This window comes from Emys orbicularis, chromosome 1 (assembly GCF_028017835.1).
Source record: "Emys orbicularis isolate rEmyOrb1 chromosome 1, rEmyOrb1.hap1, whole genome shotgun sequence".
Taxonomy (NCBI): Eukaryota; Metazoa; Chordata; order Testudines; family Emydidae; genus Emys; species Emys orbicularis.
The window spans coordinates 31426511-31441307 of NC_088683.1; the positions used below are offsets into that span (position 1 = coordinate 31426511).

The following is a 14797-nucleotide window of genomic DNA, read 5'->3' on the forward strand; positions in this document are numbered from 1 at the left end:
ACCATTTAGGCCATATGCTCAGCTGGTGTAAATTGGAGGAGCAGCTCCATTTGGAACTGTGCTGATTTATACCAGAAGACTATCTGGCTCATAGTGTACAATTTTAATTTACTTAATAACCAGAAAAGTGTCCCAAAAACATACAGTGTGTTTTCTCTTCTGAATAACCCAGTTTTCACAATCTCTCTTTGCAGTCTGTGTTGGCAGCTGTTGTCATTGCCAACTTGAAAGGGATGTTCATGCAGGTGTTTGATGTTCCTCGTTTGTGGAGGCAGAATAAGGCGGATGCTGTAAGTCATTTACTTTTTTCCTAAATGTTTTGGTTCTAGTTCTCTTTTTGTGTTTTAACCCCACCCAATTTACTCATAGCTTCCACACTTTGTTAACAGAAACAGAATTTTGTATTGTTAACACCAAAAGACTTTAAAACAGATTATCTGGTCTATTAACGCAGTTTTGTGTTAGTCTCCCAACACAAAACTCCCCTGAAGCCAGCAGATCCAGGCAGTGAAAATTTCCCCCTGTGTAGAAGACACTTGTGGCAGCTTCTATATCACATTCATTCCTAGTCTCCCATCGGAAGGGGTGTGTCTAGAGGAAAGGGGGCTTGATCAGATATCCCTGTGTATTGGCCATCCCTTGCAGTTAACAACCAGCAAAGTTTAGAGTTGCCTTCTAGTTCAATCAGCTGAGCTGCAGATTAATGTAAAGACAGCCTGAAGTCACTTTTACCACCCCACTCTGGTCTTTTGCTGAGCACAGTTTGGCTGAGTGAGAGAATCTGGCCCCTTATATTCAGATTCTGAACCAATGCATAACCAGTTCCCAAATGTTCCCATATAGCCTGCAACAACATTAGTGTGGACCATGCCTGGACCAATATCCTCATAGTCCTCACCAATAAATGTTTTTTCTTGCTTGGAGCAGTAATAATCTGTGATGGAATGTGTGCATAGGGGCCCTTGCTGTGTCAAGGGATGTATGCACAATTACATCTAGACTGTGCCCTCAGACCCCTATAATCTCATCCCAAGGCACCCTCATATCTCTTATTGGAGTTTCTGTGGAGCAGGCCCATGGTGTGCTTGGGGGAATCAGGTATTGCATGGAAAGTATCATCTCCACATAATCTCTGATATGCAAAGATTGCCTCATGAATGCCTATGAAAAGTGCCCTGCCTGTAGCCAAATCCCAAAGTCCTTACTCAATTTTTACTCAGTCCTCTTCTTGGGTAAAAATCTTATTTGACTTCAATGGGAGCTGATGGTGCTCAGCACCCACAGGGTTGGGTCCAATGGGAGTTTCTGAGCTGTGACTGAGTAAGGAGTTCAGGAATTAGCCCAAGTAGGCAGCACAGACTTCAAAATGTGTGTCCCCCCACCTTCCCCACCCGGTTTATGTGAAATACTACCCATTTGTGGTACAGATCCTTCTCCCAGAAATAAGTGGGAGCCCTCCTTTGCCACTACATATCTGAGGGCAAACTGTCATCCTACAATAAATTAGGTTCTTGGGGAAATACATTGCTTCAAATTCCTGGAGTAAAAATAACAAAAATAGCTGCTGCTGGAGAGAAGTAAAGACAATGAGAAATTGTATCCTCTTTAACTGTACAAGGGATAACTGAGTCCCTGCTAGACTTCGTTACCTTAGACTAGCTTGATAATTTATTGTCTAAGAACTAAATACGAACAATAAACAAAATAAAGATGAGCAAAACTGGCTTGGAAATAAAGGAAGAGTTTAATATAGAAGTCAGTACATGGTTTGGGTATTTTGACCATCTTCAAGCTTAAATTCTTTTGTTGCTATTATTATTTGGTGTAGTGATTTTCTGCTGTGATCAGAAGCTATTTTCTTTTTTAATTCAGAGACACTGTGTTTGTTCTTTCCTCTCTAGATGATCTGGATTTTCACATGTGTGGCATCCATCATTCTGGGTCTTGATTTGGGATTACTTGCTGGCCTTGTGTTCGGATTACTGACAGTTGTGGTGAGAGTTCAGTTGTAAGTAACACAGAAACAGCAAGACCAGTCAGTGCTATACCATGAAAAGTAAGGGAATTTAGGGAAAAGGAGAGAATTTATGTCTGAAAATCAGTCATATTGACCATGATTTTGAAGTGAAAGAAAATCTACCCTTCTGTTTCTGTAAGAGTGTTCATAGATTCATTCCAAAGCCAGAATGTATTGTAGTCATATTGATGTAAAGGATGCATGCATTATTTTTGTGATTGATCTACTCTATTTTTTACCTGGCCATCTGTCATTTAGGTACCTATAAGAGATCTTAAAAGGGATGGAAGCATTCAAAATAAAGTATAAGAAGTTATATGAGTAGCTATATTTTATCAATTACTATTCACTCAGCATAGAACAGTACCATTGGTGGGAAGGGGGAAGACACATGTTGAGACAGATAACATTTTGGCAAGTAACATTCTCAGCAGCTACTTATTCTGGATGTCATTATAAGGTACCTGTAGAGTAGAAGACATGTGCAGACATATGTGTGCAGACATACATGACCATTCCTCCCCCTTCCCCCACCCTTATTGCTGCTTTAAGATTCCATTCCAAGGTTCACATTTTAGCTGTTGACTATGGCTCTGGTGTTCCCCGCAATGCCTAGCATGGATGAGAGCGAACATGTGGAAGAATAAGTGAGACTGAATGGAGGTGATGGGTGACTTCACAGGATGTTGCTCCACTGCTCAGCCACCTCATAACTCTCTCCCGGTTTTCTTGCTGAATATACAAGATAACACCTTTCCTTCCACCTGGAATCCAGAAAGCAAAGCTGACATCAAAGCCAGTCCATAGCTTTGCTGTCAGGAAGTGCTTCAAAGTGGTGCAGTCAGTATGCGTCAGCCACCATAGACCAAAGTGCATCACATCCAAGCAAGGGCCTGCTATATCCAAGGGAATCCCCTGCGCAGCCTCCTGCTGGGGCTATTCCGTTTGCTGATTCTCACCATTCTGTAAAAGGCTGTGTGTAACAAGTCATCCCATGTTATAAGTTCCTCAACTGACTGTTAATTTTACGCCATGTTTTCTTTTTGTTTCTGTTAGTCCCTCGTGGGGTGGCCTTGGGAACGTTCCTGGCACAGACCTCTACAAGAACGTCAAGGACTACAAAACTGTAAGCGTTTCTGACTGGTTATTTTCCTAATGGCAGCCTGCAAGCCAAAGTGAGGTACAGAGTTCTACCTTGCAGCTCTATGGAAGCACAGCTCCTGAAGATAATGGATCTCAGTGTAAAAACTTCCATCTGGAGCCAAGTGGTCAGACCACATTGCATGCTGGGAACTATAGTTTCTGGGAGCTAAACCTTTATATTAAAAGTGAAGGTAGCTAGCAATCAGCTCCTTTTTATATAAATTAGGTGCCTACCTGGATTCTTTGCAAGTTATCAAAGTGATGCTCCATTAGGCTAAGTTTGGGTGCTATTGCTAATTAGGTAAATGTAATATACATGCTTGACCTTGAAATTATTTTGACAACAGGTTGTTGAACCAGAAGGAGTGAAGATTCTCAGATTTTCCAGTCCTATTTTTTATGCTAATATAGATGGATTGAAAAGCAGCCTGAAATCCACCGTAAGTAGTCTGTGATGATTTTGGAGGTTTGCTATTTAATTGGCTTTGGAATTTCTACAGCTGTTTGCCTAGATAAAACAAAAATAATGTTGCTAACTTGGTCCTGGTTTCTATAGGTGGGGTTTGATGCAATTCGCGTGCATAACAAGAGGCTCAAAGCACTGAGGATGATACAGAAACTGATCAAGAAGGGAAAATTAAAAGCAACTAAGGTAAAGTTTAATTTTTTTTTCTGCTCTTTGTTAAAGGGTTACTGTCATGGATAATAGGTCTATATGAAGCAAGATGGCTTTGTTTTGGTTCACATTGATGTGATGTAAGCTTCCGTGTATTTTATTTTTAAAATAAAGAAGAGATCGTTTTGACAGATCATTGTTGTAGGAAGTATGGACCCTATATGGGACTTGGGAAGCTAGGGGTGAAAACCATGTATCAGGCCACTGGAGGCAACTACACTTAGTGGTAATCTATGCGGTGTAGTAAAGAGCATGTTTAGCTGTGTTCCCAGAAGGTGGCAACATTCACCCAAAAGACAGCAGACTGGGCTGTGTTAGATGTTCAAGAAGGCTAGATGGGTATATTTCTTAATGGACTCCCTGTAGAGTAAAAATATAATTAGGAAAGTCAAAAAAGAATTTGAAGAACAGCTAGCCAAAGACTCAAAAAGTAACAGCAATTTTTTTTAAGTACATCAAAAGCAAGAAGCCTGCTAAACAACCAGTGGGGCCACTGGATGATCGAGATGCAAAAGGAGCACTCAAGGAAGATAAGGCCATTGTGGAGAAACTAAATGAATTCTTTGCATCAGTCTTCATGGCTGAGGATGTGAGGGAGATTCCCAAACCCAAGCCATTCTTTTTAGGTGACAAATCTGAGGAACGGTCCCAGATTGAGGTGTCATTAGGGCAGGTTTTGGAACAAATTGATAAACTAAACAGTAATAAGTAACCAGGACCAGATGGTATTCACCCAAAAGTGCTGAAGGAACTCAAATGTGAAATTGCAAAATTACTAACTGTAGTTTGTAACCTATCATTTAAATCAGCTTCTGTACCAAATGACTGGAGGATAGCTAATGTGACACGAATTTTTAAAAAGGGCTTCAGAGGTGATCCTGGCAATTACAGGCCAGTTAGCCTGACTTCAGTACCAGGTAAACTGGTTGAAACTATAGTAAAGAACAAAATTGTCAGATACATAGATGAACAGAATTTGTTGGAGAAGAGTCAACTTGGTTTTTGTAAAGGGAAATCATGCCTCGCCAATCTACTAGAATTCTTTGAGGAGGTCAACAATCATGTGGACAAGGGGTATCCAGTGGATATAGTGTACTTAGAGTTTCAGAAAACCTTTGAAAAGGTCCCTTATGCAAGGCTCTTAAGCAAGGTAAGCTGTCATGGGATAAGAGGGAAGATCCTCTCATGGATCAGTAACTGGTTAAAAGATAGGAAACAAAGGATAGGAATAAATGGTCAGTTTTCAGAATGGAGAGAGATAAATTGTAGTATCCCCCAGGGGTCTATACTGGGATGAGTCCTATTCAACAAATTCATAAATGACCTGGAAAAAGGGGTAAACAGTGAGGTGATAAAATTTGCAGATGATACAAAACTACTCAAGATAGTTAAGTCCAAAGTGGACTGCGAAGAGTTACAAAGGGATCTCACAAAACTGGGTGACTGGGCAACAAAATGGCAGATGAAATTCAATGTTGATAAATGCAAAGTAATGCACATTGGAAAACATAATCCCAACTATACATATCAAACGATGGGGTCTAAATTAGCTGTTACCACTCAAGAAACAGATCTTGGAGTCATTGTGGATAGTTTTCTGAAAACATTCACTCAATGTGCAGTGGCAGTCATAAAAGCTAACATGCCTGGGCTTTCAATCTTCCCCAATTTACCCTTGTGTCAGATTTAGGAAGGGATTGCCCACATTCTCCACCATGTCATAGGTTGTACTTCTAAGATGCACCCTTGGGGTAAGGGTGGGCACCTCTCTTGTCCCAGACATCCTTCTCTGGCTGTAGGCATTGCTGTACTGCTGATTTGGAGCATGGGGTGCAGCCCTCTGGCTGTGAGTCATAGGGACGCAGCTCCCCCTCCCTTCTGGCCGTAATAGCAGTCCAAAACAAAATAATTCTTCAGAATGGTGGGAATCATTAGGAAAGGAATAGATAATAAGACAGAAAATATCATATTGCCTCTATATAAATCCATGGTATGCCCACATCTTGAATACTACATGTAGATCTGGTTGCCCCATCTCAAAAATGGTATATTGGAATTAGAAAAGGTCCAGAAAAGAGCAACAAAACTGATTGGGGTATGGAACAACTTACATACGAGAAGAGATGACTAAGACTGGGACTTTTCACCCTGGAAAAGAGAAAACTAAGGGGGGATATGATAGAGGATAGAAATCATGACTGGTATGGAGAAAGTAGATAAGGAAGTGTTATTTACTCCTTGTGATCGGTGTCGGTCCACCTACCCGCTAGGGGGCGGTGGGGAGCTACGAGGTCACTGGCCGGCCTGGGTCACGCCTCCGCCAGCGGGGAATTAGCAGCGGGAAGGCCGCCAGCCAGAGTCTGTAGCGCGCCCCTCAGGCAGGGGAGCGCCGGCAAAGGTCAATAGCGCGCCCCTCAGGCAGGGGAGCGCCGGCAAAGGTCAATAGCGCGCCCCTCAGGCAGGGGAGCGCCGGCAAAGGTCAATAGCGCGCCCCTCAGGCAGGGGAGCGCCGGCAAAGGTCAATAGCGCGCCCCTCAGGCAGGGGAGCGCCGGCAAAGGTCAGTAGCGCGCCCCTCAGGCAGGGGAGCGCCGGCAAAGGTCAGTAGCGCGCCCCTCAGGCAGGGGAGCGCCGGCAAAGGTCAGTAGCGTGCCCCTCAGGCAGGGGAGTGCCGGCAAAGGTCAGTAGCGCTCCCCTCAGGCAGGGGAGCGCCGGCAAAGGTCAGTAGCGCCCCTCAGGCAGGGGAGCGCCGGCAAAGGTCCCGGCGTGGCTCGGCCGGGTAGGGGAATGCAGGCCCACCCTACACCACTGCGTTCCAGCCCAGGGCCCTGACAGCGGCAGGACGAGGGTCCCGCCATTGGATCAGCGGGGTCCTTCCGCGATACAGACTCACCACTGTGCAGCTTTGTCCCTGGGCTACTTCCTACCCGATTGCTCGTCCGAATCCCTCTGGTCCCGTCAGCGCGTCGGGGTAGTCCGCTGTTGGCAGCTCCAGCTCCCCCTCAGGCTCAGGCTCCTCCAGCTCCTCCCGGTCCTTGGCTGCTGGCAGCTCCAGCTCCCCCTCCGGCTCCTCCAGTTCCTCTGGATACTCGGCAGCGGGCAGTCCTGGCAGCCCCAGTCCGTCCTCCAGGTGAGGTTTCCACTGGTCCAGGGCCTCCCCTGGCGTGGCAGCAGGGTCTGAAGGGAGCAGCCCGCGGTCTGCGTCTGCCTCCCTCCCTGGTGCTGCCCTAACTGAGCTAAGGGCCCCGCCCTTTATACTTCCTGTTCCACCCCTCCCCTTCCGGGGGGTGGAGAGAGCTTGGGCTGGCCCCGCCCACTCAGGCTGAGAGAAAGGCCCTTTACCCTCAGGTTCGGAGGGCAGCCACCCTGGCTCCCTACACTCCTTCTTATAACACGAGAACTAGGGGTCAGCAAATGAAATTAACAGGCAGCAGGTTTAAAACAAAGAAAAAGATGTATTTCTTCACACAAAGCACAGTCAACCCATGGAACTCTTTGCCAGAGGATGTTTGTGAAGGCCAAGACTTATAGCAGGTTTAAAAAAAGAACTAGATAAGTTCATGGAGGATAGGTCCATCAATGGCTGTTCTGTTCATTCCCTCTGAAGCACCTGGCATTGGCCACTGTCGGAAGACAGGATACTGGGCCGGATGGACCATTGGTCTGATCCAGTATGGCCATGCTTATGTTCAGGGGCGGCTCTATGTTTTTTGCCGCCCCAAGCATGGCAGGCAGGTGGCTTTCGGCGCCGCGCCTGCGGGTGGTCTGCTGGTCACGCGGAGTCGGCGGTATGCCTGCGGGAGGTCTGCCGGTCCCGTGGGTTCGGCGGCAATTCGGCGGTGGGGATGCTGATGGTGCGGCACCAGCGGACCTCCCGCAGGCATGCCGCCGAAAGCTGCCTGACTGCCGCCCTCACAGTGACCGGCAGGCCACCCCCTGCAGTTTGCCGCCCCAGGCACGTGCTTGCTGCGCTGGTACCTGGAGCCGCCCCTGCTTATGTTCTTATTATAATGCGAGTGGCAGGAAACTCGACCCTTTGTTTTGATGTAATTGTTTATTTTGTGATACGTACTGAAATGGAGAGTGGAGATTCTTTTTCCAGCCAATGTTGCCCAGACACTTCCACATTCAGAAAAACTATCTGAGCTGTGTACCAGGCACCACATGCCACAGAGTTGGAAATCTTTATGTTTGGGTGAAATATAGGTGGGTGTAGGAAAGGACCTGTGACTATTTATCCATTCACCAGCCTCAGATGATCACTGAGAAGCCCAAGGTGCACAGTTGTGTAGCATAGTGCACTCTGATATCATTCACTGTGATATGACTGTATTGATCACTCACCTGTCTTTTTGGTGATATGCTGGGAAGGGGAAGTCCCTGGCACTGGGATGTGACTGTGTGAGACACCCAGGATTACACAGAAAGGGCAATGTACACATAGTGTCAAGTCTGGTAAGTGGACATACACCTACAATCACTAGAGAGAGGAAGTCAACTTGGCCCACAAAGAGCTGTAACCATCCAGTGCTGCATCTAAATGCTTTGCGGTATATCAAGGTGCAATAAAGATCAATGCTCCATCATAAACCACTGCAACTTGGAAGCTTTATAGAACATCATGGCTGCTTCAGAGTCAAAATGCATCTGGTCAGTACTCGTTAGGGAGGGAGCCATTAACTGCTGATAACATGTTTAACTAACTGGACAATTCTCCTGATAATGGGCAATATGTTCAAACATGGGCACCTGAAGAGGATAATCAAATCGCAAATATGAGGTGTCAGTTTGAACCTCATCTTCAGAACTTGACCCATTTAGTGAACTCTACCCTAGAGTATTTTCAGGGCCTGGGGGGAAAAAATCCTTTCCCTCCAGCATGCAGGCAGCAGTAGAACTCCATGGCTGCTACTATAGCCTTGGGGTTGAGGTTGGAGTGACCATTGGCAGCTGTGCCCACAGTATGTTGGGGAGGGGAGAGAAAGGCCAGTGGATCTGGACGCAGTGGATTACCTGGTCCTTCCTTTACTCCTTCTCCTCATCCCTACATCTGTTTTACGAAGTTATAGACTGGCAGTCTCTTCAGAGCTGCATTCTGGTGCACAGAGAGTGTAAATCCCTTACACAGGCTCCTTATATTTTGCCTCCTATATGCAGAAGAATTGCATTGGTTTTCCTGCCAACAGGGCATTCCACAGCTGCTTAAATGGGGCAACATTTATTGTGCTACGTGTAAAATGGCCATTTATACCATTAAGTGCTTATATGAGTGTCCAAATGTGGAATGTAGATGTCCCATTGAAGTCCCCACATTTGAAGGTTGGGAATAAGTGTCAATTTTTGCCAGATATTATACTGCAGGATGCTACATTTTTGTATTCTTTCAAGTTTATATGATGAAATTTTCAGGTAAGTGACAACAACTCTTGACCCTTGGATTGTTGTTGCAATAAATGTAATACATATAATTCAAAAATAAAAACATCAACCCTAAAGATTCTATAGGGTAAGGTTCTCAAGTGGAAGCTTGTTAGTTGTTTTCTGGACAGTGGTTTTCCCATATGGCTCTCCTCCGTTAATGAACAAAAACACAGGAAAGAAAATACACTGTATGCAGGGAGAAGTGCTAATTATTGGCTCAGTCTTGTTTCCATTTAAGTCATTTAGTGCAGGATCAGTCATATGTGAAGAAATGAGGAAAAAATGCTTCCGTCATTATTGCTTAAATAAGCTAATATGGAAAAATTCCAAAATCTTTGTCCCTGATTATGTGATATATTTCTTATACTATCTGTTCTGATTAGAATGGCATCATCAGTGATTCTGGGACTACCAATGAAGCTTTTGAATCTGATGAAGATCTTGATGATCCTGAAGATCTTAAAATTCCAACCAAAGAAGTAGAGATCCAAGTGGACTGGAATTCAGAACTCCCAGTCAAAGTGAATGTCCCCAGAGTGCCTATCCACAGTTTAATTTTTGACTTTGGAGGTGTATCATTCTTGGATGTTGTAGCCGTGAGGACAATGAGAATGGTAAGTCTTTTTTTTTTTTCCCTGTGCAGTATTAGTCATTGGTATGTTAATTAGGGACAGGTTGGCTGAAATTAATTTTGAGTTTCCCAGTGTATGTTGGTTTGTGACACATCTTTCATATTTCTGTAACAACAGGTAGATTTTGGTCTATTTATAAATTAGAAACTAAAAAACTATAATAAAAACATTATTAAGGTTGTAAAGACAAGCACTTAAGCATTAGAAAATGCCAGAATTAGGATGCCCGTGCAACCTTAATTTGGGCTCCTTGTGCCTATGCATTGCTACTATCTTTAATTTACATGATCGCATATTTTTTCCATGGGACCCCTGCTTCAGTCAGTGCACAGGATTTTGTTTTATTCTCATTGTTCAATGTATGGCCACATGCCTTATTTCCTGCACACTATTCAGACCTTGCTATGAAGACAAAACTATTAACTTCCTCATGGACTTTTCTTTAGCACTCAGCACTATAGTATCTGACTACACTAATATTAATCAATGTACGTTCACAACACCCCTGCAAGGTGAGGGGTATTATCCCCATTTTACAGATGGGGAGCTGAGGCACAGAGAGATTAAAATGAAAAGTATCCACTAATTCTGGGTGCCCAATATGTGACACATAGGACCTGATTTTTCAGAGAATTTAGCATTATATAGCACTTGGTATGTTCAAAGCATTGACTTCAACTGCAGTTCCTGAGTGGTCAGCACTTCTGCAATTCAAATCCCAGGTTATTAAATTGGACATCCAGAAAATGAGGAACAAACAGTTGGTCTGCAAAAAATTCTTTTCTGTTCCTGTAATCCTCTGCCTTATTCACTATGCATCTTCCAACTTCTGCAACAAATGAGGCAGGGGTCCCACAGACCATCAACCTTTTTCTTTCTGAGGCTCCCCTCAATATGCTATAAAAACTCCATGTGTGCCACAACTGTTTTTTTCTGCATATAAAAGCCAGGGCCGGCATTAGGGGGTAGCAAACACGGCAGTTGCCTGGGGCCCACACCAAAGGGGGCCCTCACAAAGCTACATTGCTCAGGCTTCGACTTCAACCCCGGATGACAGGGCTCAGGACTCCAGGCTCCAGACCCATGCAGTGGGGCTTCTATTTTCCGCTCTGGGCCCCAGCGAGTCTAGTGCTGGCCCAGCTTGGCAGACTCTCTGAAGCCTGCTCACGGCCCCCCAGGGGGCCCCAGGCCTCTGGCTGATAACCACTTCCACAGACAACCTTCTATACTGCACAACCCCAATTCATTCCCAGAGCATGTCCATAGTGTCATGCAACCATAATCATAGATGGCACTGTCAGCTTTGCCTTTAATAATCAAAGTCTGGCCACTGACAGAAACAGCATACTGGAGTAGATGGACTTTGAGTCTGGCAATTCCTAGATTCCTATGAATAAAAGAACACATGATTCGGGATTGTGGTGCAAATACTCAAAGGAAAATGAAAAATGTAACTAATCTTTGTGAATACAAATACTGTTTCTTAAATGTGTGTGAATAAGAAAATGTTTATTGCAAACCACCCCCTTTTTTTTCCAGATAGTTAAAGAGTTCGAGAGAATTGATGTGACTGTATACATCGCATCACATCAAGGTAAACATATATGTATTATCACTAATGCACAGCATGAAGGATAGAATAAAAGTAATAAAGGATCTGTGGATTGGATCTGTGGAAGTACTTTTTTAGTAAATATAGTTAAAAGTGAACTGAACTGCTCTTTTAAACAAATAAATAGTTAAACTGTGTCTGGCTGTGTCTGCGGATGTACAAAGGTGTCTTGGGGAGAAGTGAATTTAACTTAGAGAGAACCCACTATGATAGAATTATAGGTCTATACATTTTATTGTTGATAATTGTTCATCTCTATTTTGACACTTATTTCTTCAATTATTTTCAAATGTATCAGTCTTTTATAACTTTGGTTTTTGTTCAGACAACATTATAACAAAGCTGGAACAATGTGGCTTCTTTGATGATAACATCAGAAAAGACATGTTCTTCCTGACTGTCCATGATGCTGTGCTTTACATACAGCATGAAATGATGCACAGAGACATCCAGGATCCTATTTTTGAAAAGGTGAGGACCATATATCATTTGTTTTTCTGTATCATACACTAGCTGTAAATAGTTTTCACAGTTTGTGGTAAAGGGAAAAAGCTTTAGGAACTAGATGAAGAGTTGTTTAAAAAAAGCAAAAGATGTTCATACAAGGTGCTTATAAACTGGACAGCTTGTGTTGTATATCTAACTGTTCAGAGGATTATTAATTACTATGAAAAGAATGGTTGCTACTCTGAAACCATTAATTACTATGTATCATTTATATTGCAGTAGTGCAGGTTGAGGTCCCATTGTGCTAGGCACAGCCAGAGATACCTGTGCCTACCGATGTGTGTGTGCAGAGTGAGGGCAACTGGCTTCAGCAGCATTACTGAGCATGCTCAGTCCAACCAAGCAACAAATCTGGGGGAAGAGGGGTATATGACCCCACATGCCCATGCCCCACCCCCCACATCACCTCTGCAACAACACAAACATGTAGTGAACCAGTGCTCCCTGCAATTCCTGAGAAACTTTAGAACACTGAACAGATTGATTCAAATCCTCCGTACATTACAAGGAGGCCCTAAAGTTCTAACTCTGCCTCCATCCAGTGCCTGTGCTAACCCATTGGGGGCCCTAAGCAGGAATATTTTTGGACCCCCCTACAACACACTAATAATTAATAGGGGGCCCCCCTTGAGCTGCTCAGGGCCCTAAACAATTGCTTAGTCTGCTTATGCCTAGCACTGGCTCTGCCTACACCCATCTTAAATATGCAGCCTTGATTAAGGCCATACACTCCACCAGGGGCCTTCAAATTTTGTGACTGTCCTCACAAATACAGCAGTATGGGGCCCTGACGTTTTGGTCATTTTTGCTTGTCATATCAGACTCTGGAGGAGTTACTCTGCAGTATTTATGTATTTAAAAAGGTTGCATACCATTTTAACTAACCTATGGCTGCATACACACAGACACTGAGTCATCACCAGGATTATAAGCATGGCCTTCAGCATCAAAAGCACAAGTCTCTACCCCAACAGCTAAAAGAATAATTTTGTTAATTACGAGTAAGCAGCAGGTTTTTATGAGCAGAGGCAGTAACACCAAGGCTTTTCATGGCAACATAACTTTATTGGTACGGTTGCAACATTCATTTTGTTCACAATACTTGTTAACTTTTCTCTTAAGATTTCACTGATGCAGGAATCTAAGGAACCAATAGATTTCTCAGAAACAGGCAAGCTTGATGATGAACTTGATGTTCAGGAGGAGGTATGGAGCTATCCTTTTAATAAAGCATGTGTCCATGATGTATGTATATTTATCTTAACTATAGCGGTATGAGTGGTGCTGATACATGGGGCCAACCAAGAAAAAATAAAATAAATAAATAAAAAACAAAACACCATAGCCTTGTGGGCTCTACAGACTTTGGCTGACTGGCTGATCCAGGGAAAATATTGACAACAAAGAGTGGGTTGTGGGATGCCCAAAGTTTGCCCTCCCTATTCACCTAGCAGTCAATGCTAGTGAGGGAAGTCACAATGAAGCTTTTTTGAAGGTGTAGCAGGTGCCACATGTATTCATACTTCTCCACCTCCAGCACCCACAAGATTTTATGCCTGCTTCTACCCTACAGAGGCTTAATGCTTTTATCTGAAACTGCTCTCCCCATCCACCAAGCACCAGCCAGTTCTAAAAGCCATAATTTACCCCTAATATTTTTAAGTTACCTCAAGTATCAAAGGGGTAGCCGTGTTAGTCTGGATCTATAAAAGCAGCAAAGAGTCCTGTGGCACCTTATAGACTAACAGACGTATAGGAGCATGAGCTTTCGTGGGTGAATACCCACTTCTTCGGATGCATGTAGTGGAAATTTCCAGTGGCCCCTGGAAATTTCCACTACATGCATCCGAAGAAGTGGGTATTCACCCACGAAAGCTCATGCTCCTATACGTCTGTTAGTCTATAAGGTGCCACAGGACTCTTTGCTAAGTTACCTCAGGGACTGAAGAAGAAACAGCCTGACTCCAGATTGACTGTTTTGTGAGGGTTCAACCTGCTACTTGACAACCAGTGTTTACTAGGTGTAGGTCATCTCCCTGATTGACTACTGAGATGAAGCTGCCAACCAGAGAAATGGCTTCAGGTTACAGCCTCTTTTCAAATTATTTCCTGGTAGACTCAGTCAGCCAGCACTGAACCCCTTGGTTGTATAGTAATATATGTGCAAAAGTTGTTCTTTTTTTAAATATGGTGTGTACACAGAACTAATCACCCATTTCCCTCTCACCATCCCCCATCTTTTAAAACTTATTTCATTAGGCCATGCGCAGACTTGCTTCATGAAGGAAAACTATTACGGATATCTTGGACTCCATGGCAATATTCAGGCACCAATACTATATAAGCGTTTTCTGCACTGGGACTTGTCTTTGCACTTGAAGAAAACACTAATTTCTTTGTCTGAACTCCGTAGATCTCTATAAATCTCCAAATTTTGTCTATTGACATGTAATCCTTGAAACAATCAAGTCTGATCAGAAAAATGTGTTCATAGAATCAGTGTTGGCAAGATATGGGAGGCAGATCATCAGAACTATTACAGAAATTGCAGCTAGTTTTAGGGTTTGTCGGTCTGTGTCTATAACCCACTGGTATATCAATGCATATAGGAAAAAATAGCTTCTTTATGGTAACTCGGCCCCAGGGGTTGAGGAGATTGTAAACTCTTCTTGGGGCCAGGAACTGTCTCTTATGTATTTGTATTGTGCCTAGCACAATGGAGCTCCAACCCTGATGGGAGGCCTCAAGGTGCTACTGTAATACAAATAATAAATTCCTCACAAAAGAGAAG

The 14797-nt window shown here is 43.7% G+C and overlaps 1 protein-coding gene across 2 annotated transcripts in view; it reads left to right on the forward strand.

Annotated features, from left to right (window-relative positions):
- The window catches only part of SLC26A4 (solute carrier family 26 member 4), a 34309-nt gene extending 20020 nt beyond the window's left edge, over window positions 1-14289 (forward strand). The window contains exons 11-20 of one of the 2 annotated variants that reach the window (XM_065404751.1): window positions 195-290; window positions 1902-2008; window positions 3074-3143; window positions 3508-3600; window positions 3717-3812; window positions 9639-9869; window positions 11427-11481; window positions 11825-11970; window positions 13129-13212; window positions 14266-14289. In XM_065404751.1, coding sequence (XP_065260823.1) covers window positions 195-290; window positions 1902-2008; window positions 3074-3143; window positions 3508-3600; window positions 3717-3812; window positions 9639-9869; window positions 11427-11481; window positions 11825-11970; window positions 13129-13212; window positions 14266-14289 — 1002 coding nt within the window. Of the gene's footprint in view, window positions 1-194; window positions 291-1901; window positions 2009-3073; window positions 3144-3507; window positions 3601-3716; window positions 3813-9638; window positions 9870-11426; window positions 11482-11824; window positions 11971-13128; window positions 13719-14265 lie in introns of those variants that run through there. The other variant, XM_065404744.1, reaches the window with a different exon arrangement.
- The last annotated feature ends 508 nt before the right edge of the window (window positions 14290-14797 follow it).